At 38.9% G+C, this 21,758-nt stretch overlaps 1 protein-coding gene across 2 annotated transcripts in view; it reads right to left on the bottom strand.

Moving 5' to 3' along the window:
- The window catches only part of TRIM66 (tripartite motif containing 66), a 36,023-nt gene that overhangs the window by 10,779 nt on the left and 3,486 nt on the right, over positions 1 to 21,758 (bottom strand). Inside the window, exons 2-10 of one of the 2 annotated variants that reach the window (XM_015864101.1) lie at positions 16,565 to 16,668; positions 13,162 to 13,309; positions 12,930 to 13,062; positions 12,320 to 12,436; positions 11,580 to 11,694; positions 10,593 to 10,739; positions 10,330 to 10,447; positions 8,107 to 8,996; positions 7,179 to 7,340 (exon numbers count right to left, since the gene is read on the bottom strand). In XM_015864101.1, coding sequence (XP_015719587.1) covers positions 7,179 to 7,340; positions 8,107 to 8,996; positions 10,330 to 10,447; positions 10,593 to 10,739; positions 11,580 to 11,694; positions 12,320 to 12,436; positions 12,930 to 13,062; positions 13,162 to 13,309; positions 16,565 to 16,668 — 1,934 coding nt within the window. The remainder of the gene's footprint in view (positions 1 to 7,178; positions 7,341 to 8,106; positions 8,997 to 10,329; positions 10,448 to 10,592; positions 10,740 to 11,579; positions 11,695 to 12,319; positions 12,437 to 12,929; positions 13,063 to 13,161; positions 13,310 to 16,564; positions 16,669 to 21,758) is intronic. The other variant, XM_015864102.1, reaches the window with a different exon arrangement.

The following is a 21,758-nucleotide window of genomic DNA, read 5'->3' as shown; positions in this document are numbered from 1 at the left end:
GATTCACAAAAATTGTCATCCTTTGATCACTCCAAGGGATCCAGATTTTTAACTCCCTACAATGAAGGGTAAATCGAAGCATGGAGAATATTGTACTTATGTCTATCTTTGATGTCAACCCTACTAATTTCCATTAAGTCACACCTGTAGAAATACGATTCTGACCAGAAATTTCATCATTTTATTCAGAAACTGTTCGATCATTTTACTTAGAATGAAGATTTAGAAGAAATAAGATTTTGATCTGACCTTAAGTGGATGAAACTTGTTACTTTAGAATGCTAAATACTTCATGGTAGTAAATCTGTCCCATTTAAACTTAAGACACTTGCCCTTTAAATATTGTAATGTAAAGTCATCTTGCACATATTAAGGAAGAAAGGATCTACAAGTCTAGCTGCAAAAGAAACGAAGCCTCAACAGTGACAGTTTTAGCAAGATGCACATGCTAGTGGCTCGTGATTTGTCACTGTCATAAATACTGCTATGCAAAACAAAGCAAATCCACTCATCTGAGTGACTTTCCTAAGCTGCCTTTCATCCAGGAATGCGTGTCTGAACTGAAATCGGGTCTCTGCTAGCATCCATACGAAGCAAATACAAGCAGCCCTAAGAATTAAGCAGATCTATGTCATTTCAGTATGCAGTTTTCCATAGTTCATTGGTGTTTCATTACCCTTGATAATCGACTGAATAAATCCCTTTTTGACTACAATACAGTAAGTAGTACTCAAATTTTCTGATAGCATTTGAATTAGAGTTTAACATCATTGCTGTACTGATTTTTCTGCTAGGGGCCTATGACTTAGAATTTTTACCATTTTTTCTCAACTGTGACTCAACTATGACTTAATGGTCCCACATAAAGACCACCACAAATACCATTTTTTTGTTTGACAGACTCCAGCGCATGGAGCAGCAAATATGGTACCAGGAATGCCCCAGAGAACACATTTTCCTTTTCATTCCATCACTCTTTATCATGTGTCTTTTTCAGATGGTAAAATAAATACGTGAATTGTGCTTAAATCACATACAGGAAATAAACAATAAACAGAATTCCTTCTTGAACTGAAGAGAGGGACTGTAATCAGCCTTGTATTTTCCCCTTTATTTTGAAGTCCATTGTGGGTACTACTTAAGTCTCTGAGAGGCAGTTAAATACTTATTTAGCTAGATTCTCCAAAGTATTGGGCATCTGTAGGAAGTACCTAATGATGTGCTCCATTAGGAATGGGCATGCTGGGTATACATGTGGTAAGAACATCACCCAAAGCTGTACAGAGCATTCACTGGAGACCTTGTTCACTTCTAATCATTACACACATTGTTCCTTAATTGTATTACAAAATTGTGCCATCACACATTATATAGTGAGGCCTCAACCTGTGATGAACCACCTATGTGCAACCGTATAAGCTGTAGGTAAAATGTTAGCTCTATTACATAAGTAGGATCATTTCTGGCCTCTGAGAGCCAAGTTTACTTACTGGGAGCAATCATTGGGTCTACTCCTACTGAAGGAAAAAAGAAATAGATATACACCTAAAATTTTGTTACAACAAATATTGTTAGAAAGTTGAAAATTAATGGTATTGCATGGCTACATGTTTTTTACTCTTCTAGCTAGCATCAGTTTCTTAAGAGATCTCTTTAGATTATATAAGCTAATATAAAACCTTACTCTTGTTAGAAAGGAAAAAAAAAAAAGAATAATGAGGCCATCAAACTGCCATCTGTCTTTCCCTTGGGGCAAAAGTTAATTTTGTAGTTTTCTTAATGATGAAGCAACATTATGATCTTCCAGTGCAAAATATTAAAACTCGCAGTTAAGAACAGACACATCCCATCCTGATCCATGGAGCTGCTGTCAAGTGTGAAGTGAACAATGCACTGGGAACAAGGCTCATTAATAACCTATTAATTCACTCCCTAAAATAATCATTTCTTTTGCCATTAGCAAAAATTTCTCTTTTCCCTTGACAGTTCAGCTAGTTTTTGCAGATGGGATGCCTTTAAAGAAAGAACTGATCTCTGTTTTATAAAAGCTCTATTGCTTTTACATCGCACCCTTTGAACAACAACAAGCATTAATTATGCTCTTGGGTAGATGGTGGCTTCAACTGTATGTTAATTTTGAAACTTCTGACATTTCAATGTACAGCCTGGCACATCCAACTATATCTGTGACATTATAAATGAAATTCTCATTGTCTCATAATTAATTTTGGTCTGATGATCCTTATAATATAATGGCAGCTGCAATACCACCCCCAAAATGCCTCCTATCACAAATTCCATAGCTATGGTAGTGAAAGGCAAGAATAAAGAACATGCAAAGTGCCTTCAGAGAATAAAAAAGAAACACATTGTTCAGTTGAAATATTTCTTTGATCACTCTTGCATTTAAAAAGGTCCAGTGTAAACATGCAGCACTAATACAGAAGAATTCTGAGAAGCAAATACTTACCTTGAAACACTGGGATTAGGATTTGTTAGGATTGTTTTGGCAAAGTCTCAGGGCTGTTGACATTAAGTGTCACAGATAAAGACAGCTAAAACTAGGAACCGCCAATTCTCTTTGCTATAAGAGAAATAACACGCTGCAAATGCTTGCAGAGTAATGAACGGCTGCTATTAAGTGGAGCAATCCCCCTGGCAGCTCGTTATGCTAGGAGGTTAAACAAATGTACTACTCCAATCCAGTTGTTTAACTCACCAAATACAGCAGCACTGATAACACAGTGTACACATGCTTCCTATTCATATTTCCCCACTTCAGAATAGAATCTAAAGGATTTCCTTTCTGTTTTTATGAGAAAAAGAATCCAAAGCTTCCTTAACATTTTGTCTGAATAAACTGGAGCTGGCTTAAAGTGGAAGGAGGAAGAGACTGTATGGAGCAAGAAGCATCATGTTTTATTTATCCTTTTTTTTCCAGGTCAAAGCAAAAGGTTTTGTTAAATCAACATTCTGAGAAATGTACCTAATTGTATTAAGCATGAACACATCTGTGCTGTAAGCAGCTGAATTCTTTAAAGTAAAAAAATACTTTGATATCTTAGAAATTTGCAGGACCACACATTCCAGGCTGCTCTAATCATTTATTTCACATCTAATCACCTTAAAATTACCAATAATTGGGGAAAAAACAGCAAAAAACTCACTGATAAGCTCAGATAAAAAGTCCTAGGGTCAGGTATTAAGTTATTACTTTTAATCAGTAAGTAATGACAGCATGTTCAGTGCAATAGCAGGGACAATAAAAACTGGCTCCTTGCTCCCGAAGCCTTCCCTTCCCACACATTTTACATTGCTTTTGAAGGGAAAAAATAAAAAATAAAAAAAAAATAAAGCACAAAAATAAAATACCATTAGTTAAGCTTTTCCACTAAGATGGAAGAGTTGTCCTTATAAAAAAAATTTAGGACAAAGGCACTGGAGGCAAAATACCCAGTAATGCTACCTACAAGAGACTAAGAGCAACCACTCTTTCAGATAAACCTGCAGCAAAAGTGATGTTGGCATGGGAATGCCCAAGAAGTTCTCACACACTGAGTGCCAGAAGGAGGGCCCACAACACACCACCATACCACACCACCCATCACATGCCGCTGTTGCATGTAGTTGGACCAAAACAGAATTATCCTTCAGAATGCTCTTAGGAGTGCTCCTTGGATGGTATGGAATTTTCTTTTTATTATTTCCCCATTCCATGCCACAGAATGCTGAGACCAACAGTACAAAGTGAGCTCAAAAATTATTAGACAAATTCATAGAGGAAAGGTCTGTGAACAGCTGCAAAACAATCATCTGGGTACAATCTGTAGCTCAGAAAGTCTCTAAAGAGCTGGTTTTCAGAAGCACATGTGATGTATCAATGAACAATCAACTTAAACTTGCCTGATTCATATGCCCTTTCTGATGTATTTGCTATTGGGTATGGTAATTTGTATTACCAACTGAGCAGATAACCCTATTCAGTAATAATTTACAACTACTGTGTCTGACGTATTCAGAAATTTATTTTAAGCAAATGGAAAAATAACAGCACAAGGGAAGTAATTCTCAAAGCAGCTGAGATGCACGATCAAGCCTTATCTTTACACACGTTGTCCTGATCCCAGTGTTCCAACGAGCATAACCATGAGTGCCAAAGCCTATTATGTTTTTAGAGTGAGCAGGGACAGGACAGAATGTACCACAGTCCAGGTCCTAATCCAGGAGCTGGACAAGGTGAGGGCTCCCCCTCTCCCAGAAGTAATGTCTCTGCTCTTAAGTAAAGGAAGGGATGCACTTACAAAGTCTAAGCATGCCCGTTATTACCCCTGCAAACACAATTAGGCCAAAAATATCTTATTATCCTTGCCTTTGCCTCTGAATAGAGCTCTCTCCAGGTCTGCGTGCAAACACTGAGATAGCAGTAGCTTTGGTATCAATGTTTCCGGTTGACACCAACTAGAAATTCCTGCTTTGTGCTTCTGGAAAGCCAAAATTCTGTCCTCTCAATAGTGCAATTTCATCATTGCTTTTCTAGTTTGGTTTATCAATAATCAGCTTTAGATATGAGGGGCAGAAAACAGTATTCATCAGGACAACTCAAGCGTCTTTGAAATCGAAGGTGCTCAGGGCACACATGAATATAATCCCATATACAGACAATTCAACTTGTTATCAGTCCGTAATTACAAATGCACACGGTAAGCATGTTTCACAGTTAAAACACAAGTGATTAATTACAAGAGCAATCAAGCCTTGTGCCTATCCAACATAAAGAAAATCACTGGACTACTGGAAGCCTTTTTTTTTCTTTTTTGTCAGATCTGAACAAATACATCACCAAACAGCTAACTCTGAGTTTTGCTACATCCTGGTTCATGCAGTTTTGTCTTTACAGAAAGAAGCTCAGCAGCCAAGGTCGGTTAGCAATGCTTCACACAGCAAAAGATGTCAGAGTTCAGCAGAATCACAAAATGAGGCCAAGATGTCCAACACCAAGTACTCCCCAGAAAGCAAAATACAGTTCTCTTGCTAGTAGTAAAATGTTCCCTTTGATGTTTTCTCTACCATATTTTCCAAATGCCATATTTTAGACTTTTCCACATTCACATATTTCTGTGCCCTCCCTGAAGATTAAATGTTATGAACACAGGCTGTATAAAAAGTGGACAGACACCTATACATAAATTTTTGTCAGAGGGCAAATGTGTAAACAAATAATCAGATGAAACAGAGATGATAATGAATAGACAGATCCTCTAGTTCATAAATAAGAACCAGTCTCCCATTTAAACTTAGCTTTCTTTTAGTTCCCATCAAAAGCAGTCAGATGCCTTTAAGCAGCATTCATGACAAATATATTTCAAGAGTTTCCTTACTGCGCTACTACCCTTCATCATTTCTAACCAACCATTGCCAGAGCTGCCAGGATATTATGACTTCACCCCAAACAGCTCATTAGAAAATATAAACACAAGCCATGATGGGGGTACTGAAGCTCTTAAGCATCCCCACTTATTGCAGATACACCAGAAAACCAGTAAAAACTTTAGAGATCCGTGTTGTCTACAAAAGAATATGCACATTCCAGAACCAGTAGAAAAATTCACTTCCTTTTTTTTCTAGGTATACCCTCTTCTTGCTACCTTATCAACCTGTTTGCCTTTCTTCTTTTCTCCTTCATTTTCCCATCAGACTACTTTAGTGTCTTGCACTTGTACTTCAATTTTCTTCCCAATTTCTGACTTCTCATTTCAGCTGTTAGAAGAAATCTTCTATTGTAGGTCCAGAAGAAAAGGATGGCTTCTTCATGGTGTGTGTATATAAAGAGCCTCTGAAAGCTAACCCATTAACATTTATTTTCACAAACAACTTTGAGGGTGTGTCTGCATTACAAGAGAAGAATGTGTTCATGTTCTTATTTACACTTTCAGCATGTCCTTTTTTCGTCATTTCCTAAGGCAAAAGTAGCCCATTTGCAGACAAGGTACATCACTTTCCTCAGTCCTGTGCTCTGTCATCAGAGGCTGAGATCTGCTTCCATGTGTGAAAGTTCAGAGACAAAAGAAGTCATCATCTCAGAATGTTATGATGCCAATAGCCCAATCCAGAAGTGCATTCACATGTACAAGATTAAGACAGCAGTTGCAGATTTCACTGTGACTTCCAAATTTGACTTCTATGCTGCTCCCATACCCTCGATAATCATTACCTTTCTGTCTCCGTATGATTCTCAAAAGGGTCATAAATATGTTGGGTCAATAAAGCAAGATAAACTAACTTCTTTTCTTAGACTAGCATGGAAAGACAAGTTCTTCCACAACATTACACGCACAAATTCCAAGAAAATACATCCATGAAACACTTCTATGTGGCACAGAACATGAGCCATGCACAGAAATACCAAACAGATTTGAACAACCAGGATATGATGAAGTGCCATCTGGAGCATTTTAAACAAACTATGGAGAAGCAAAAGGGAGTTCACCCACCTCAAATGCCCTGGTGGTATTCAAAGCCAAAAATGTCTAGTGTGAAAGACGAATTTTCCTGTTTCTGTTTTTGCTTTTGACTCCTCTTCAATAGTTAGGGAAGCACAGCAGTGGGTGTAGGGATTAAAGAATGGCAATGTCATATGCTAAAATATTCTACAGATACAGAAATTTCTGGGTTTTCTGCTTATACACAGAGGGTATAACAGAGTTGTTACAACTCTTTCAGACACTACATCTTCACTAATAATTCTTGTTATTTCCACTATTTTTAAGGACGCCTTTCAGGATTTCATCAGAATCTGTGTATCCTTTTTCAAATTCAATTGCTGCTAATATGGTAGGAGAAAGACCTGACAGTTAAATCACTAAAGATAAGAAGTAGACAGAATTTACTTTGTGAAGAAGCAGATATTCTATTTATTCACCATTTCATGTTGAGCAGTCATGCCAGCTGTATCTAAACAGCACTAGCTTGTTGCTATCTGGGTAACAGCACAGTGTATACACATTTCTGGAGGATGGATGTAAGGTTATGCAATGACTATCAAGATTTACAAGTTAACTTGACAACATTTACTGTATTTTAATTTTTTTCACCTTGATTGTAAACTCCAATGCCATGTTATAGTCAATATCAAATTATGTTTTCCCATTCACATGTTTATTTTTTAAAGTTCTTTATACCTTTCTCACTGGATGGAAAGTTGATTCTTGTAATGTTGTCTCAGGGGAGTGTCTGCTGACACTGACTTCTTCATCTAATGATTGGGACATGGAAGGTGTATTGTTTCCATCAAGAGGACCTGCAGGCTTCTGGGCATCAAGTTCAGTTGAATTCTCACAGATCTATAAATCAAGATTAAGAGTTAGTGTTTTCAAAAACTTAGTAAAAAACAGTAGGAAACTCACATCAACACAGCATATATAATACAAAAAAACAAAAACAAACCAAAACTGGAAAGACAACAAGGACATTCAAAATAACTCTAACTGGAGAGATAAATGTACATACTGAGAGATATTTCTCTCATATATGTATAGAAAAAGATCAATAAACCTGCTGAAATGCTAGGTAAGTTACTAAGGTAAATCATTCAAGGTGGGAACTCCACAGAATTTACAGAATGGGAAACCTCAGCCACACTTCCACTGCAATTCTCACTGTTCTGAATGAGTTTCAAAGCTTTCTTATAGTGTCACCTTATCTTCCTTATGCAATTTGAATGCCCACCATCAAGCACTGTTCCCTTTTCGAAGGCAGAATCTCTAGGACTGGGATTTGGAAGACAGGCTTTACTCCTTTGCTATAAAAGTAATTTCAGTCATTCAATTGTTCTGTCCTTCATTTACCTACATACAAAGGATGAATGATGATCTTTTTATCCTCCCACCTGATGCTTGCCTTGTAGAGAGACAGATCTTCAGGATCTGGGTTATTTACGCAGCAGTTTACATACAGTTTTAGACATGTCACTGTGAGGCATGAAGCTTCTGCTTATTACTAGCATAGATAATGCAACAGAAAGTTCAACCTACATGAAATCTTCAAGGTGCCCCCCATTTCTGAGCTTGCACTGGCCAAAAACAACAGGAAAGAACTTTTAAAACTTACTTGTGCTTCATCTTCAGTTTGCTGCTGAACTGGGGCTGGTTGTCTCACTATGTAATTTATCTGACCCACTATGGTCTGCTGAACATGCTGAGGTGGCTTGGCTTGATTCAGCTGCAAGCTAGACTGTCCTTGGGCTTGGAGAAGAAGCTCCAGATCCTTTTTCATCTCCTCCAGTTCCAACTGGTGGTGCATTATGTCCAGGCTCTGCTGCACGACTTGTTTGTGAGTATTCTCATATTGACTTGGTGGTGGTGATGCTGGTGACAGCTGCTGCTGCTGTGGTGGCTGCTGCACATGGTTAGACTTTATCTTCTGAAGATGGCCAAGCTGCACTTGCACAGTCGATGTCTGCAAAGCAGTCTGTGAGCGAAATGGCTGTGGATGGCTTGTGTGAACCTGCTGAGCCTCATGTGATACAACAGCATAACCCAGAGGCACAATCTGTTGCAGCTGCTGGGATGGTAAGTGCTTTCCCATCCTCCCAGATGCATTCTCTGACTCGGACCTTGACTGCTGCTCTAGTCCGGACTGTGTTGGCTTCAGAGGCTGGGAAACACCCCTTTGCTCTTTGTCACATTGCTGCATGCTGTACTGCAGGGGAAAGTGCTGATGATGCAGCTCAGGAGGCTGTCGAAAATGTTGATGGGGGCTTATGTTCTGGTGAGAAGGCTGAGCTTTGTTTGGGTGAGGTACACTGAGGCAGTGTGAACAACACACAGGAACAGGACACTGAGCAGTGTGGGGAAACTGATGTGGCTGGCTAATCACAGGCTCCAGCTGTGACGCTGGGGAACAGTGCCCATGAAACAAGGGTGTCTGTAATCCTTGCACATTTCCATATAGGAGGACATCTGAATGTGAAGTATGTCCACCTTCCATAGTGAAAGCTCCTGCAAAAATAATTATAATAGTAACAGCAGACTTACTCTCCTAAAATCTTGGCAAATTTACAAAATGAAAACTCTAAATGACAGCCATTCCTTTATCTTCATATATAAATGGGCTCATACCCTACCAAAAAGTCCTTCAATATACCTTCAAGATACATTTTTTCAGGACTTTGTAGTGATTTAAAATCACACTAACCTCCTAATGATGTCCATGGAACACATGGTTGAAACACCAGCAAATGCTTTGAAAAACTACCCTCAACTCACATTATTTTAACTGATGTATATGGCTTATACTTTCACTCTTCACTAAACCACAAGCACATTTTCCCGTCCATAAGCAAAAGCAGAAATGACTGCTTTCAGGGTTAAAGTGAGAAAAAATAAAATAGATTGATGTTATGTAAGAAAGAATCATAAAAGCTATAAATAAAAATGATCTATGAACTGATCTGTTCCACGCTTTTAGCCAAGAGAAAATTATTCCGTACAATACCTTTGCAACTGTTTTACCTCTTCTAGTTTTAAAAGTCCTAAAATGGGATGAGAACCAACCCTTTACAACATTGATCTGCCCGCCAAACTGAATTTACTGTAAAAACTCATAGCAGCTGAAAAATTTATAGCTGGTGGGAAACAAGCTGAAAGTATGCACATTCATTATAGAAATAATACTGTCAATATTACATAGTCAGTGTCTGAAAGCTATCTTTGTGCCCATTAATTGTAAGCATCTTAAGCACTTTTCAGGTCCCGCGGCCACTGAGATACTAACAGAGCTGAAGAGCATAAACATAGCTGAGATCAGCTGTCCCCAGATAAGGCAGGGCAAATAGCATCAGTGTCACAGCAAGTACTCCATTTCAACCAAGGACCCATATGGGACTGGCAGGGTCACAGTGTTGTAGTTGGAGAGTTATTGCTTGCTGGGAAAAAATCGCATTTCACAAGCATCAGGCAAAAGTTAAGGCTGTTTAGTAACCAATTATGCTACACGTTATGTAATTCTAATTAAAAATTTATCCATTCTCACAGTGTTTCGATTAAGTCTGTAGCTGTATTCTTACACCGTGATTTTCCAAGACAAACAAAATTGACATTTATAGAGTACATTCATAGGCAATGTTTACAGAGTAATATTTATAAATAACGATTCCTTTCAATAGAGGAGCAGCATGAAAGTTTTTAGTCATGACAGCATTTCTTCAGGGCTGTGGCAGGTAGAACCTAAACCACAATTAGAAAAACAATGAAGACTGATTTAGGGAAAGTACATGTATGTCTTGTCTGCCCTTGGGCACTTGCCTAATAAAGAACACTATATTGTTCTTACCAAAATTAGACAGTTGCTTACTCCAGTAGGAGGGATCCCAAGAGAATCTGATCTTCAGAGGAGGGGCTATGTCTGTGTTACAGTTTGTCTCTAGCAAGCGCTGGATCTGAAATACAATCTGGTGACAAATCAGAGGATTATGATTTTATTAACAATTACAAGATCATGAAAAGTGTTTGACTGGAGAAACATTAAATCCTTAAAACATTTCACACATGTGCTGCATAATTTCACTTTATTGAGATAATAAGCATTGCTCTTACCAGTTCTTTACTGAAGAGGAATGGGATGCTGTTTTTACTGCACACTGCCCAGTTGACGAAGTTCTGCACGTGTTCAACCTGTGTACCTAAAACCACAACACCTTGCAGCTGTTGCTCCAATTTCTGCCTCCTTTCATTTGTGATTTTCTGTTAAGAATTTGGAACAGTAGGACATAGTTGTCATCCCTTGGGCACACACAATGCACACAATCACTGGAGTTACAGCATGCATTTGTGCTCTTATTTAGAAACTCTAAAACATCAATCATAGAGATAAAGCAAATTCTATTCAACAGATGTGTCCAAATTCAGGGAGAAAAACGATTTCTTCAGGAACAAATTACAGCATTCTAGTCTTGGCTTAGCTGAAAAACGTAGCACAAGAGAAGCATAGAAGTCAGACTGAATTTGGCCATGGAACTCTTCCTCATCTCTTACAAAATGTAAGAGAGAAGACCTAAGAAAGAATGCCAACAAAGGGGAAGCATGCAGTGTTTCCTCAGAAAGTCCTTCCAGTTTCCAGCAACTCATGATTCAGGGACCACAAAGACAGCAGCTGCATTACCACCCTCAGGGTATTTCTACATCACATACTTCAACTGGACATGTAAAAACTGAACAGTCAAAACCATGGGATCTTTTACAGAAAGCAGACCTGAGGGTCATTTTCTAAACATGCAAAGTGTGGTGCTAGACAAATGAAGTATTAACATCAAAAGATGCTTTTTTAAAGTACACAAACTGTGCACATATTTCTCTATAACTGCATTATAAAGGGTGGTTAACATGATAAGCAAACATTTTGCTACTTAATCATAAATCCTTGTCAACCATTGATTCCACATAAAATCCTGCAATAAAAAAGTATTTGAAAACATAAGCAAAGGGACAATAACATTCACAATCTATATTCTTCCCATTGGCTCTGGGATTTAATTTTAATTTAGTTTAATTTCCCAAGGTATGAAAGAAACTAGCCTCACTTACTTCAAGTTGTTCAAGAAGGATGTTTGCTCGTTTATTGATTTCATTTATCAAAACCATCTTGGCCATTTTGATTTGATTTTCTACTTTTTTGTGTAAGTGTTTTACTTCAAGCAGCCTGCAGGGAAGAGATACTAGATGAGCCAACTGGTATATCATTTATTCAGTGCTTGTTAGGTATTTGTTACAGGGACTGATCTAAATGTTGCCAAAGAACTCGAATGAAACTTGCACCATTTCCTCTAAGTTCTCCCACACCTTCCTTTCCATTTTATAACAGCCTTGACTGGAAATACAGCTTGTTTTGAGATTCCTTGAAGAAGTTATTTTTCAACTCCTGGGGGCATTCAAGGCCAGTCTGTGGTCTAGTGGTTGGTGACCCTGCACATAGCGTGGGGGTTGAAACTGGATGATCATTATGGTCCTTTTCAATGCAGGCCATTCAGTGATTCTGTGATTTAAAAAATAAATCTGATTTCTATTCTTTCAAATTCTACTTCAGAAACAGTAGATTATACAAAGAAATCTTTGAAGCTAGCTGTCAGGTGCCTTGTAAGGACTGTGGAATCCTGTGTTACAATGCTGTGAATGTGATATAATTCAAACATGAATTTCATATTGTTAATCTTGATTTTACCTACCCTCAAAGTATAGTATCTGCTTTTAATTGTGGTAATCTGCGTTCAGGGAAAATAGTATTTGAACTCATAGCTCATTTTCTGAAATAAATGCAGAACAATTACCTGTCTTCAATCTGTTTAGCTGAAACCTGAATTCCATTTTTTTTCTCTTCCACTTTAGCTACAACGTTTTCCAGGATAGCTCTCTGATTTTGCAAAGCTTCATCAAGATGTCTGAACCTGCAAAGGAATGGAAAATTTTCACTATATTTTCATTTCCATTGTTGAGTTACAATTGAAAAAGCTAGATATTGTCTTGCTTTTTCTTTTATAAACTAAAATAATGCATTGTTTACATTTCCTGCTATTGTAATAGGTTTGAGGGGAACTGTTGGATCTGGTGTCACCACTGCAGCATTGTGCCATTAAGTACAACTGCCCACTTCAAGACTTCAACTGCTGCTCTGCATTTCCCTCCGGTAGGGCTTGCCTCTCAGCAGCCTCAGGCTCCTCTAAGGAATCTGGGCCAGATGCACAGCTTTCAAGGATCAGTTTTGCCTTATCTTTAAAGTCCAAGCAAAAGGCAATGGATTTGAGTTTGTTGTGGCTATGGAAGTAGACTATGCTGGGATTTCAGTTGATAGGAAATGCAAATGGAACAATGTTAAATCTGAATTAGCTATGCTTTTAGATAGAATCATGAAAAAGACATGAAGCAACCAATGGCTGGTACCTGTGTTCCTTATGGTCTTTCAGCAGGCAGCTGCTGCATGTAAGGATATCACAGGTCTCACAGAAGAGCTTGAGTGGTTCTTGAGTGTGCACTGGACAAAGCAAGGGCAATTCATTTGCCTCTTCTTCTGTCACTGAGGAACATAAAGTAACAGTGTCAATGATCAGAAGTGCTATTGTAGGTCAGCAAAAGAATAAGACAAAACATAAATATTAAAGAGTATCTTTAGTACCTGTGCAGCCCTTCAGGGATACAGACAGGAAGCGGTCCCCAGTTTCCTTGCCATGTCTGTGTTCTTCTGTACATGTGCTGCACAGCCACTTATTGCAGCTCGTACAGAGGCTGTGAGCAGGTCTCCTCTCTTTACACATGGAGCAGCTCTAAGAACAAAAAAGTGCAATTGCACACAATGATAACAAATTAGCCTGCAGAAACAGACTGAGTTACACTAGTAAGCTTCCTATTTTGCTTCTTAAGATTAGTGTGATTTGAGCAATTTTAGGGATTTGGTTATTGTTGCAAAAGGGAATGGAATAAAATTAAGATCTAAAGCTCTTAAATCACATTGGTTGTCTTTCTGTGCTCTGGTGCAATCAGATGTGATTATGACAAAGCACAGGAATGATTCAGCAAAAACTCCAGGGTCTGTGTCACACACAAGGCCAGAATAAATCTCCACAATGACTTGTTTCTTGTGAACCAGAATAGCCACAAGACTATAAAATTAGACTTGTCGGATTTCAGTTTAAGGAGGGATATGGGAAGGTACCTCTGAAAATGATTGATGGGATTTGTAATCCCTTTCTCTGTCTGTTTTTATACTGATGGCTGTATCACATAAGTAGCACACAAACCTCACACGCACATGTGTATATGTGTAGGTATATAGAGATAGGAAGATGTTTTCCACTGATATGTAATTGCATATATAAATTGGAATGACTTCAATAGTAATACTCTAAATCTACATTGCTTTACTTAAAATTAGTTCATTTGTTGTAACATTATATGAACCGCTGACGTGATACAGTGCAGTTGTAGAACAGGTCAATAATGCAATAATGCAACAGTAATGCAATTCAGAAAATAATACAGAAACATCCACATGTTCTTAACATAAAACTTATTTCTTACTCTCTAAAGAGTTCACCAAACCCAAGATCAGTTTACATATTGATATCAACTGTGATGAAATAGATAAATAAGACGGACATCAGCTGAACCTAAACTTGTAACTAACAATCATCTCTACTGATGCAATGGTTTAGGAACCACCTTTTATTATACAGGCCATGTGTCATGGGTTAAGCAAAAATCTACCTTGTCTGGAACTGTCCCTAATGGTGACATGAATAAAGCAGCATGTAATTGAAGTGGGTGATTTGATTCCTTTGTCATCCAGAATGAACTGAGGAGTTATTTCAAGAGTGTAATGACTTTTCACTTACTTAAAAAGGATTTGCACAAGGCATAAAATACCTTATTTGAAAACTCTTAATGCTAATGTACTAATGGGCAAAGTGAAGACAGTGATTTAATTATACCATCAAAGCATAAAAGCTTTGCCACCAGTTTATCATCAGATGCAAACACAATGTGTGCAGATACAAAATATCTACTGTAGTTACACGTAGCACCTGAATATTACTGCAACTATCACAGCTTCTAAGGCAGCAAATAGATGCCAAAAGGACATCCTATGGCGTCCCTCCTGCTGTCCATCAGCTTACCTTCCATATGGTTTGTTACAACTGGACCCCAGCTATTCTGATGGGAAATACAGAGGGATGCATATAGCAGCATTCATTCAGCATGTAGGCCCCAACGAATTAAAATATATACGTATTCCTTTTGCTGTGTCTCAGAGAATGACCTTAGAAATCCTAAAGGAAGAACAATTACAGCTCTTTCTGTTTTGGTCTTCTTGGTGTTAAACCACAGTATCAACATTAAGTGGGATGGCCATATCCACATCACTCTGAGACTCAAGATTGGCTTAAAGGTTTTACTTCACCACAAGAAGAAAGAAAAAAAGCTGTTATTATTCGTTTGAATTTTACCATTCTGTTCAGTGGGGCTGCACAGGCACCTCCCAGAATTAGGTTGTTTAATGACATAGAAATGGTCTTTTCAGCAAGAAACTTTGAACTGCATATTTTTGAAATCTCTGCAGCTGGTAGGTAGCATGTTCTATCATTTTTGTCTCACTCACTGAAAAACAACTTGCACCCCAACACTCTGCCTTGACAGATTCCCATTTGAACATCAGGTAAGTTAAGAAAGTGATGGCTTCTGAGCTGTGCTTCAGTTGGATGAGTTGGCGCTTCTCCCTTTTATACCATAGATAGTAAGAACATGGCTCTAGTTTTAAGAGGAGGGGGTTTAAAGGACGGTAAGCAAGGCTTTCTGTCATGTCAATGTCAATAAAAAGGAAGAAGGCAAAAATCTATTAGAAGGTACCCGAGTTCCTCTGGGGTACTCCTGTGCTCCAGTGAGAATTCTACTTTACTGAACAGCTCATAGGACTCCTAAGGGGTTACAGAATGAGGAGGGGGAAGGAGGGGTGAAAGCATGTTCTTTTAAAGAGTCTAAAAAACCAATCTAGATAATAGATTTTCTCATTTGATTTCCTTTCTATACCAACTCTCATTGAAAGGTAAATGAAGTGAGTCATAGTAATTAAGAAATCCCATTACAATAAGGTCATTCTACATATTCAACAGTATCCTCTGAATTTAGCTCTTTTCAGAGAATATGTGAATATATTATTCTGTTTTAAAGTTACATGGCACTCTACTAGCACCTCAGATCTGTAGATGACTACACATTCTGTTCACCTTGATTTCTGAATTCCCTTAGAGGACTCCATGGATGAGAATACATGTTCTTTCCATCTTAAAAATGGAGAAAATGAAACATGGAAATGATTGACAGGGAAGATGTACAGCCCATCAGAACTTGCTTGCAACTTTATCAATGGGTTGCTCTCTCACATAAAGAGGTCTGAAGCCTTCTGCACAGGGCAGAATTGACAAAGCGTTGCTGCACCCACAGGGGGTTTAGAGGAGTAGAAAGATGGATATTCCATCACATATTATGGAAAAGTATTCCAATTAGTGTTTTACATCCATTCCCTCAAAAAATACTGAAATACAATGTGACTTCTTTTATCATTAAAACAGTCAGAAAATGGTCATCTCCCACGGGATCTAATGGGTAATCTTGCTGTAACCATTCATCCAATAACCTTTGTTTCTGTTTACTTTGTGTGGAGAACTGAGAGGGGATAATGAGGCACCCAAGAAAAACATTATCTTCTACAGAATATATACATAGTAATTATATGTGTAAGCAATAATTATAATAACAATATACACTGTAAATTGTCACTGATTCAGTCTACATCGCTAGCATCAGTATATTTTTTTAATTACAGTCAAGTTCAATCTTCAAATAAAGTGAGAAGAGTACTATGAAGGCAGAAAGCCCATCCCTGGCAGTGATGTACTTACAGTCTGCAGAAGCAAAACATGAGATTCTGTTGTTCAACATGATGTGCTCTGTTTGTCAAACATTGTCAGTCTGTGAGTGTTTTAACAACTCCCAAGGCACCCTCTAGTGTGGTTTGCACTCACCTTTGCCATAGCTGCATTTGCAGTGGGAAAATCCTTGAGAAAGCAATTTTCAGCTACATCTCTTGCAAAACAGGTCTGTTTGCACGCCAAGCAGGAAAGAATACCTATATTTAAAAGAAAAAAGAAAACACAAACACAAATACAACAGTGCACACCAGCAATGTGAACCAGGAAATCACAGAAACCACACTTATGTATTGCTGGCCTTTTTCTTCTCTCTCTCTCTTTTTTTTTTTTTTTTTTAATATCACACCAACACTTAGCTGCAGGAAACTGTGGCATTCTTCAAGCCTTAAGATACTTGTGCCTAGATCCAGTGAACTACATATGGAAAGAAAACCAAAACAACAAAATCCCTAGAAGTACACATCACAGTTCAGGTGATTTATTGATTTATCTCAGTATTTATTAAGGATATCCACAAGTCCAAATTGCTATGAATTTATCATGGCTTCCAACTTTGACAAAAACTGAGCTATATTTTAAGCTGCACACTGTTCTCGCAGACATACCTGTGCTTTCTGACACTAGTTACCACTCTTCTAAAACCAGCTTAAAATTATCAGAGGTACACAGAGTGGTTTGTAGACTAATTTAATCTGAAGTTGCCTGTTAGTCTTCAAGTGAGGTGTTCTCCAGAGATGCTGATGTTATCCAGGTGCTTGGTGTTACCTGTCCTTGTGGCACAGCTCCTGTGGTCACTGACCAGAAGCACAGTTCTAACCCTGCCTGCCTGCCCCTTGTTTTCAGACCTGGGCTACTGCTTTTTTAACAACAGAACATCACATTATCAGAGACACGCAAACCACAGACCCTTTCTACATTACTGCTTCTGACAGAATCTGCCTGTAGTCAGATACCTGACTGTGTTCACTTTCTTTCATAATGCTTTGAAAAAACACCAAGTTCCATTACATGTCCTATGAAGGAGGACTTGTTACAGAGAATCACTGCAACAAGGTTTAGTCCTTTCTAGTCTTATCACTGTAAGAAAAGCAAAAGTAAATTGCCAGCTATTTTCCAAAGTTGCTTCTACAACCCAACTGTGATTTGGGGGTTCAGGTAGCAAAGGCTGCCTGCCTCACTCTTGTTTCACCATGCATTTTGTACATTGGTGTTCTTGTACACATGAGCCCCCAGGTAGCCATGCTACTCAGCTACCAGGCATCCCAAGGGAAAGGGCAATGCAAGCAATTGCCAACGCTGTGCTCATCCCCAGGGTATGGAACCTGAACCTTATTCAAGAGTGTTCTAATGACAGAGCTACAAAGAGACTAGAAAGCCATTTGATAAAGATGCTCACAATTGCTGTAGAAGTCTTTCAACCTCTTCCTCTCCTTTGCATCATTAATATAAGGAGCACAGCTAAAAGGTTATCTTATTCACCCACAATCTTTATAGTTAATCACCTTCATATGTTACACCCCAGGACAACAGGATGCTTTTGTATGTCACAGAGTAACCACCTCATGCTTTCCCAAATAATGACTGTGTGTCTTTTAAACATTCCATTAAAAGCTCAGTTCTCTGGAGAAATAGAACAGCAGGAGCACTGCAGTACTGAAGACAAGACGCAGCAGCCAGACAATGCCCCCAACTCTTTGCAAATGGTGTGCACTGCAGGTGCCAGGGAATAGCAGCACTAGTTCCTAGAAGGTGAAACTGGTCAAGTTTCCACATGAGCATCTTACAAAACAACACAGTCACAGAAATAAAGAGGCAAATACATTTTGATTGATAAGCTGGGAAGCAAAATATCTGCTTTGCAAGAAGCCTCTCAAATAAGTCTCACGGGACACGCTCTAATTCTTGGTGCAGCTGATTGGAAACCATCCAGTGACTTCGCATGGAATTGCCTCTAGCCCTTTGAGACCTCAAACCAGTTTCTTACACCTGTAACAGAAGTTGCCCAAACAGTGCCAGCTCTTGATCTGGTTAACGCAGAGATAAAGCTTCCATACTGAGCTACATAATGTGCCACAAACTGACCTAATTCTCAGAGGGTTACTTTCTGAAGGAAACGGTGTGTGGCCATCACAACTATTCCTTCACTGATACACCACACAGGAGAGCACACAGCATTTCTGGGAGCAGCAGCTTGTTGGAAAACAAAGGTAACACTCAGGACATTACTGCAGCAAGGATAACTTCTGTCAATCCTCCACATAAGGTTAAAAAGAAGTTAATATTGAAGTTACATATTTTATTACACTTCAACACACTACGCAGTTAGTACAGAATGTTAAATCAATTATACCAATTGAATGATATTTAAAGTAATGCTTGTGGCCTCAGGCTACTGCACATGAACTTTAAATTGTGCTAATCTGTTTCAAACCAGCAAAGTATAAAATACTGCATATAAAGAATACATCAATTTAAGAACAGGCAATATTGTGTTTTTAATATCCTTTAAAGAAAACTTCAATAATTTCCACCTGAAGAAAACGTATTTTTCATGTGTGGCTATTAGTTCTGCACAGAAGCCTCCTCATGCACACTAATCGTATTAAGGAGTTTAAAACCACGAAAATCTCAGGGGTACATGATGCTACTGCTGACTAATACCCGAGGATACCTAAAGGCAATGCCCAGTATGCTATGGTACAGTTTTTCCCCGTATTTTAGATTTTAGTTTTGCTAATTGCACAGAACAAGTCCCACACAAACAGGTCAAACACTGTGTCAGAATCACCACTGCAGACCACCAAATGGTCGCTTTGATGGTATGCCTGAAATAGCCTAATAACTTTGAATTACAATCATCTCTAAGACAGAATAAACACTATAAGTTAACAGACAAAATAATGGAAACATGATGGCAGTATGGATTGGAAGTAGTTTCCTACTCATAAAAGAACAAGCCAGCAAGCACCTTTTCACATCTCCTGATATTGGATTTTATACTTCAGACTCCACTAGAAGCACAGAGGAAGGACTCCCTGAACATAGAAGCACTGAAGATCATAATGGTTCATCCAATTTTACTTCTCCTTTCATGCCTTTTCCATTTAACATGTGTTCCCTGGAAATTCACGGCTTTTCTCAATCTAAATTCTCTAATAAAATATGGCATGATAAATGCACTACAGAATGATTTGTGAAGCAACTATTCCGAAATTAAGCAAATCTTACATAGATGTTAACCAAGAGACACAAGCAGCAGCTACTTCAGCAGTACAAAGCAAGCACGTCGTGCTGTGTTTATGCTTGCAGTACAAATCACTAGTAAAGTATGACTTCCTAGAAACCCCTTACCTGTTCTCAGGACAGCCAGTCACTTAGCTATACATCAAATCACTTGCATCAGGAGCAGAGGAGTATTAAGCACAACCGCATTCACAGTGTGCTCCCTGTGATTAGGCTTTGCAGGTGGAAGCGGCTGCACACTTGGCAGAGTACCTGGTGCTGCTCTCCCCTCCTCAGTGAGAAATGCTAATGAATCAACAGGGCAGAGAGATGTTCTGGTCCACTACGGACTGCATGGGATTTTTCTCTGGCCTTCCTGAAATTCATTCAGTGCTGCATTAAGTTGCCTTGGTTGCATTTTTCCTGGAGAGATAAAAACCCCACAGATGAAATGAATAGCATCCTCCTTCTTCTCTTGCCGGGGTCTTTTCCTAGTCCTCAGAATAACCTGGAGCCAGTGTGCAGGAGGAAAGAGTAGAGCTTTTCCAGATTCGGGTAGCAGCAGGTCTCATCATAGCATTCACTCCGTGGTACACTTCACAGACCATTCCCTATATGTTTTTCCTGCCTTACTTCATAACAGCTGCATCTAAAATGCAGTGTTTGCTTGTTTGAAGAATCTGTACCTTGCAGACAGCTCACTTACATATGTTATTATTACACACTGTGAGTGAACAGAAGAGTAGCCAGGAGCCCTGGAGATTCACTGTTTGTACGTACGAGAATGATGCAACTTCTGGATCTAAATAGCAATCCAACATGGAATTACTGCATTCAAACAACAGAGTTTATACAGTAAGTGACTGGGAGACAAATCCTGTTATGATGCAATCATGATGCCCAAATGAGGGCCATTATTGCTATCAAAATCTCTCGAGGTAGGAAAAAACCTAAGAGCTGTTGTCATAAACTTCACTGAGTTTCCATGCAAACTCCATGGGTAGGAAGGAGACAGCAACATTTGCATAAGCTGTTTTTTCAGAAGTTCATTACTACCAGCTCTTAATCTCCTGAAATCACTATTTGCAACATCACACTTAGTTACTAATGAAGTGGGCATGCATTTATAAAGGCTAGCAAGGATACTCACACTGGATTTATATGCTGTGTCACTGTGACAAGCAGGATAAAACCTCATTTCAGAATGGTACACAGGAAAAACCAGAGGTGAGCTATTCCCAATGTATCTGAGCTATCAGGTAGTACTGAGCAATCGCTGAAGACTGCATTGAACAGACTCCCAGGAACCTCCATCTCCAAAAGGATGTGAAGATATAGTCCTACATCTCCATCTTTCCAATTGTAACTAGACAGTAAGTAGGGGAAAATTCAGAGACAGTGGATCCAGTAGTCAGACACAAACACCCAACTTAACATTCCAACCCCATACCTGGGATATCCAAAATCAGCTTTCATGAAAACAACAGAGCTCTGCCACCAAAGCCCACTCAGGCATATACCATTCAAGCCCTAACTCCTTGCAGGACAGGTCACTCACACCCCAAAGCAGTTTCATTTCTGTCTAAGGGAAAAGTACATGGACAGGATATTAGCAAAAATTTCTTCTCTGAAAGAGAGTTCCAGTGGCTGCTGGAAGGGACTCCAAAGAGAGGTGGTAGAGTCACCATCTACCTCTTTGCAGTAATCTAATTTGTAAGTGACAGAGAAGATTATTTGCAGTAAGTTCCTGTAAGTGCAAACTAGTGCCTGCAGCATGTATACAAATGAAGTAGAAAGACCCTTTCAATACCTAGAGCCTTGGTTCACAGACTTGTTTCAAGGTCCTCCAGTCTAGTCAGGTTTGAACGGGAAGAGCCCTTAAGCTGGTAGTCTGGGAAATTAACCAGCGCAGATAATTCACCTATTATTGCCCTAAGAATTGATTAGCATAAAGTAACAAACAGTGGAGCTATCACACACACTGCGTTCATACTGTCTGGCTGCATGCCACACCTACTGCTCCACTCTTTTTCCTCCAGCAATCAGCAGAATAATTATTCTCACA

This window comes from Coturnix japonica, chromosome 5 (genome assembly GCF_001577835.2).
Source record: "Coturnix japonica isolate 7356 chromosome 5, Coturnix japonica 2.1, whole genome shotgun sequence".
Classification (NCBI taxonomy): domain Eukaryota; kingdom Metazoa; phylum Chordata; class Aves; order Galliformes; family Phasianidae; genus Coturnix; species Coturnix japonica.
Note: the sequence above shows the minus strand (reverse complement) of the source record. Positions and strands in the feature narration are given on the sequence as shown.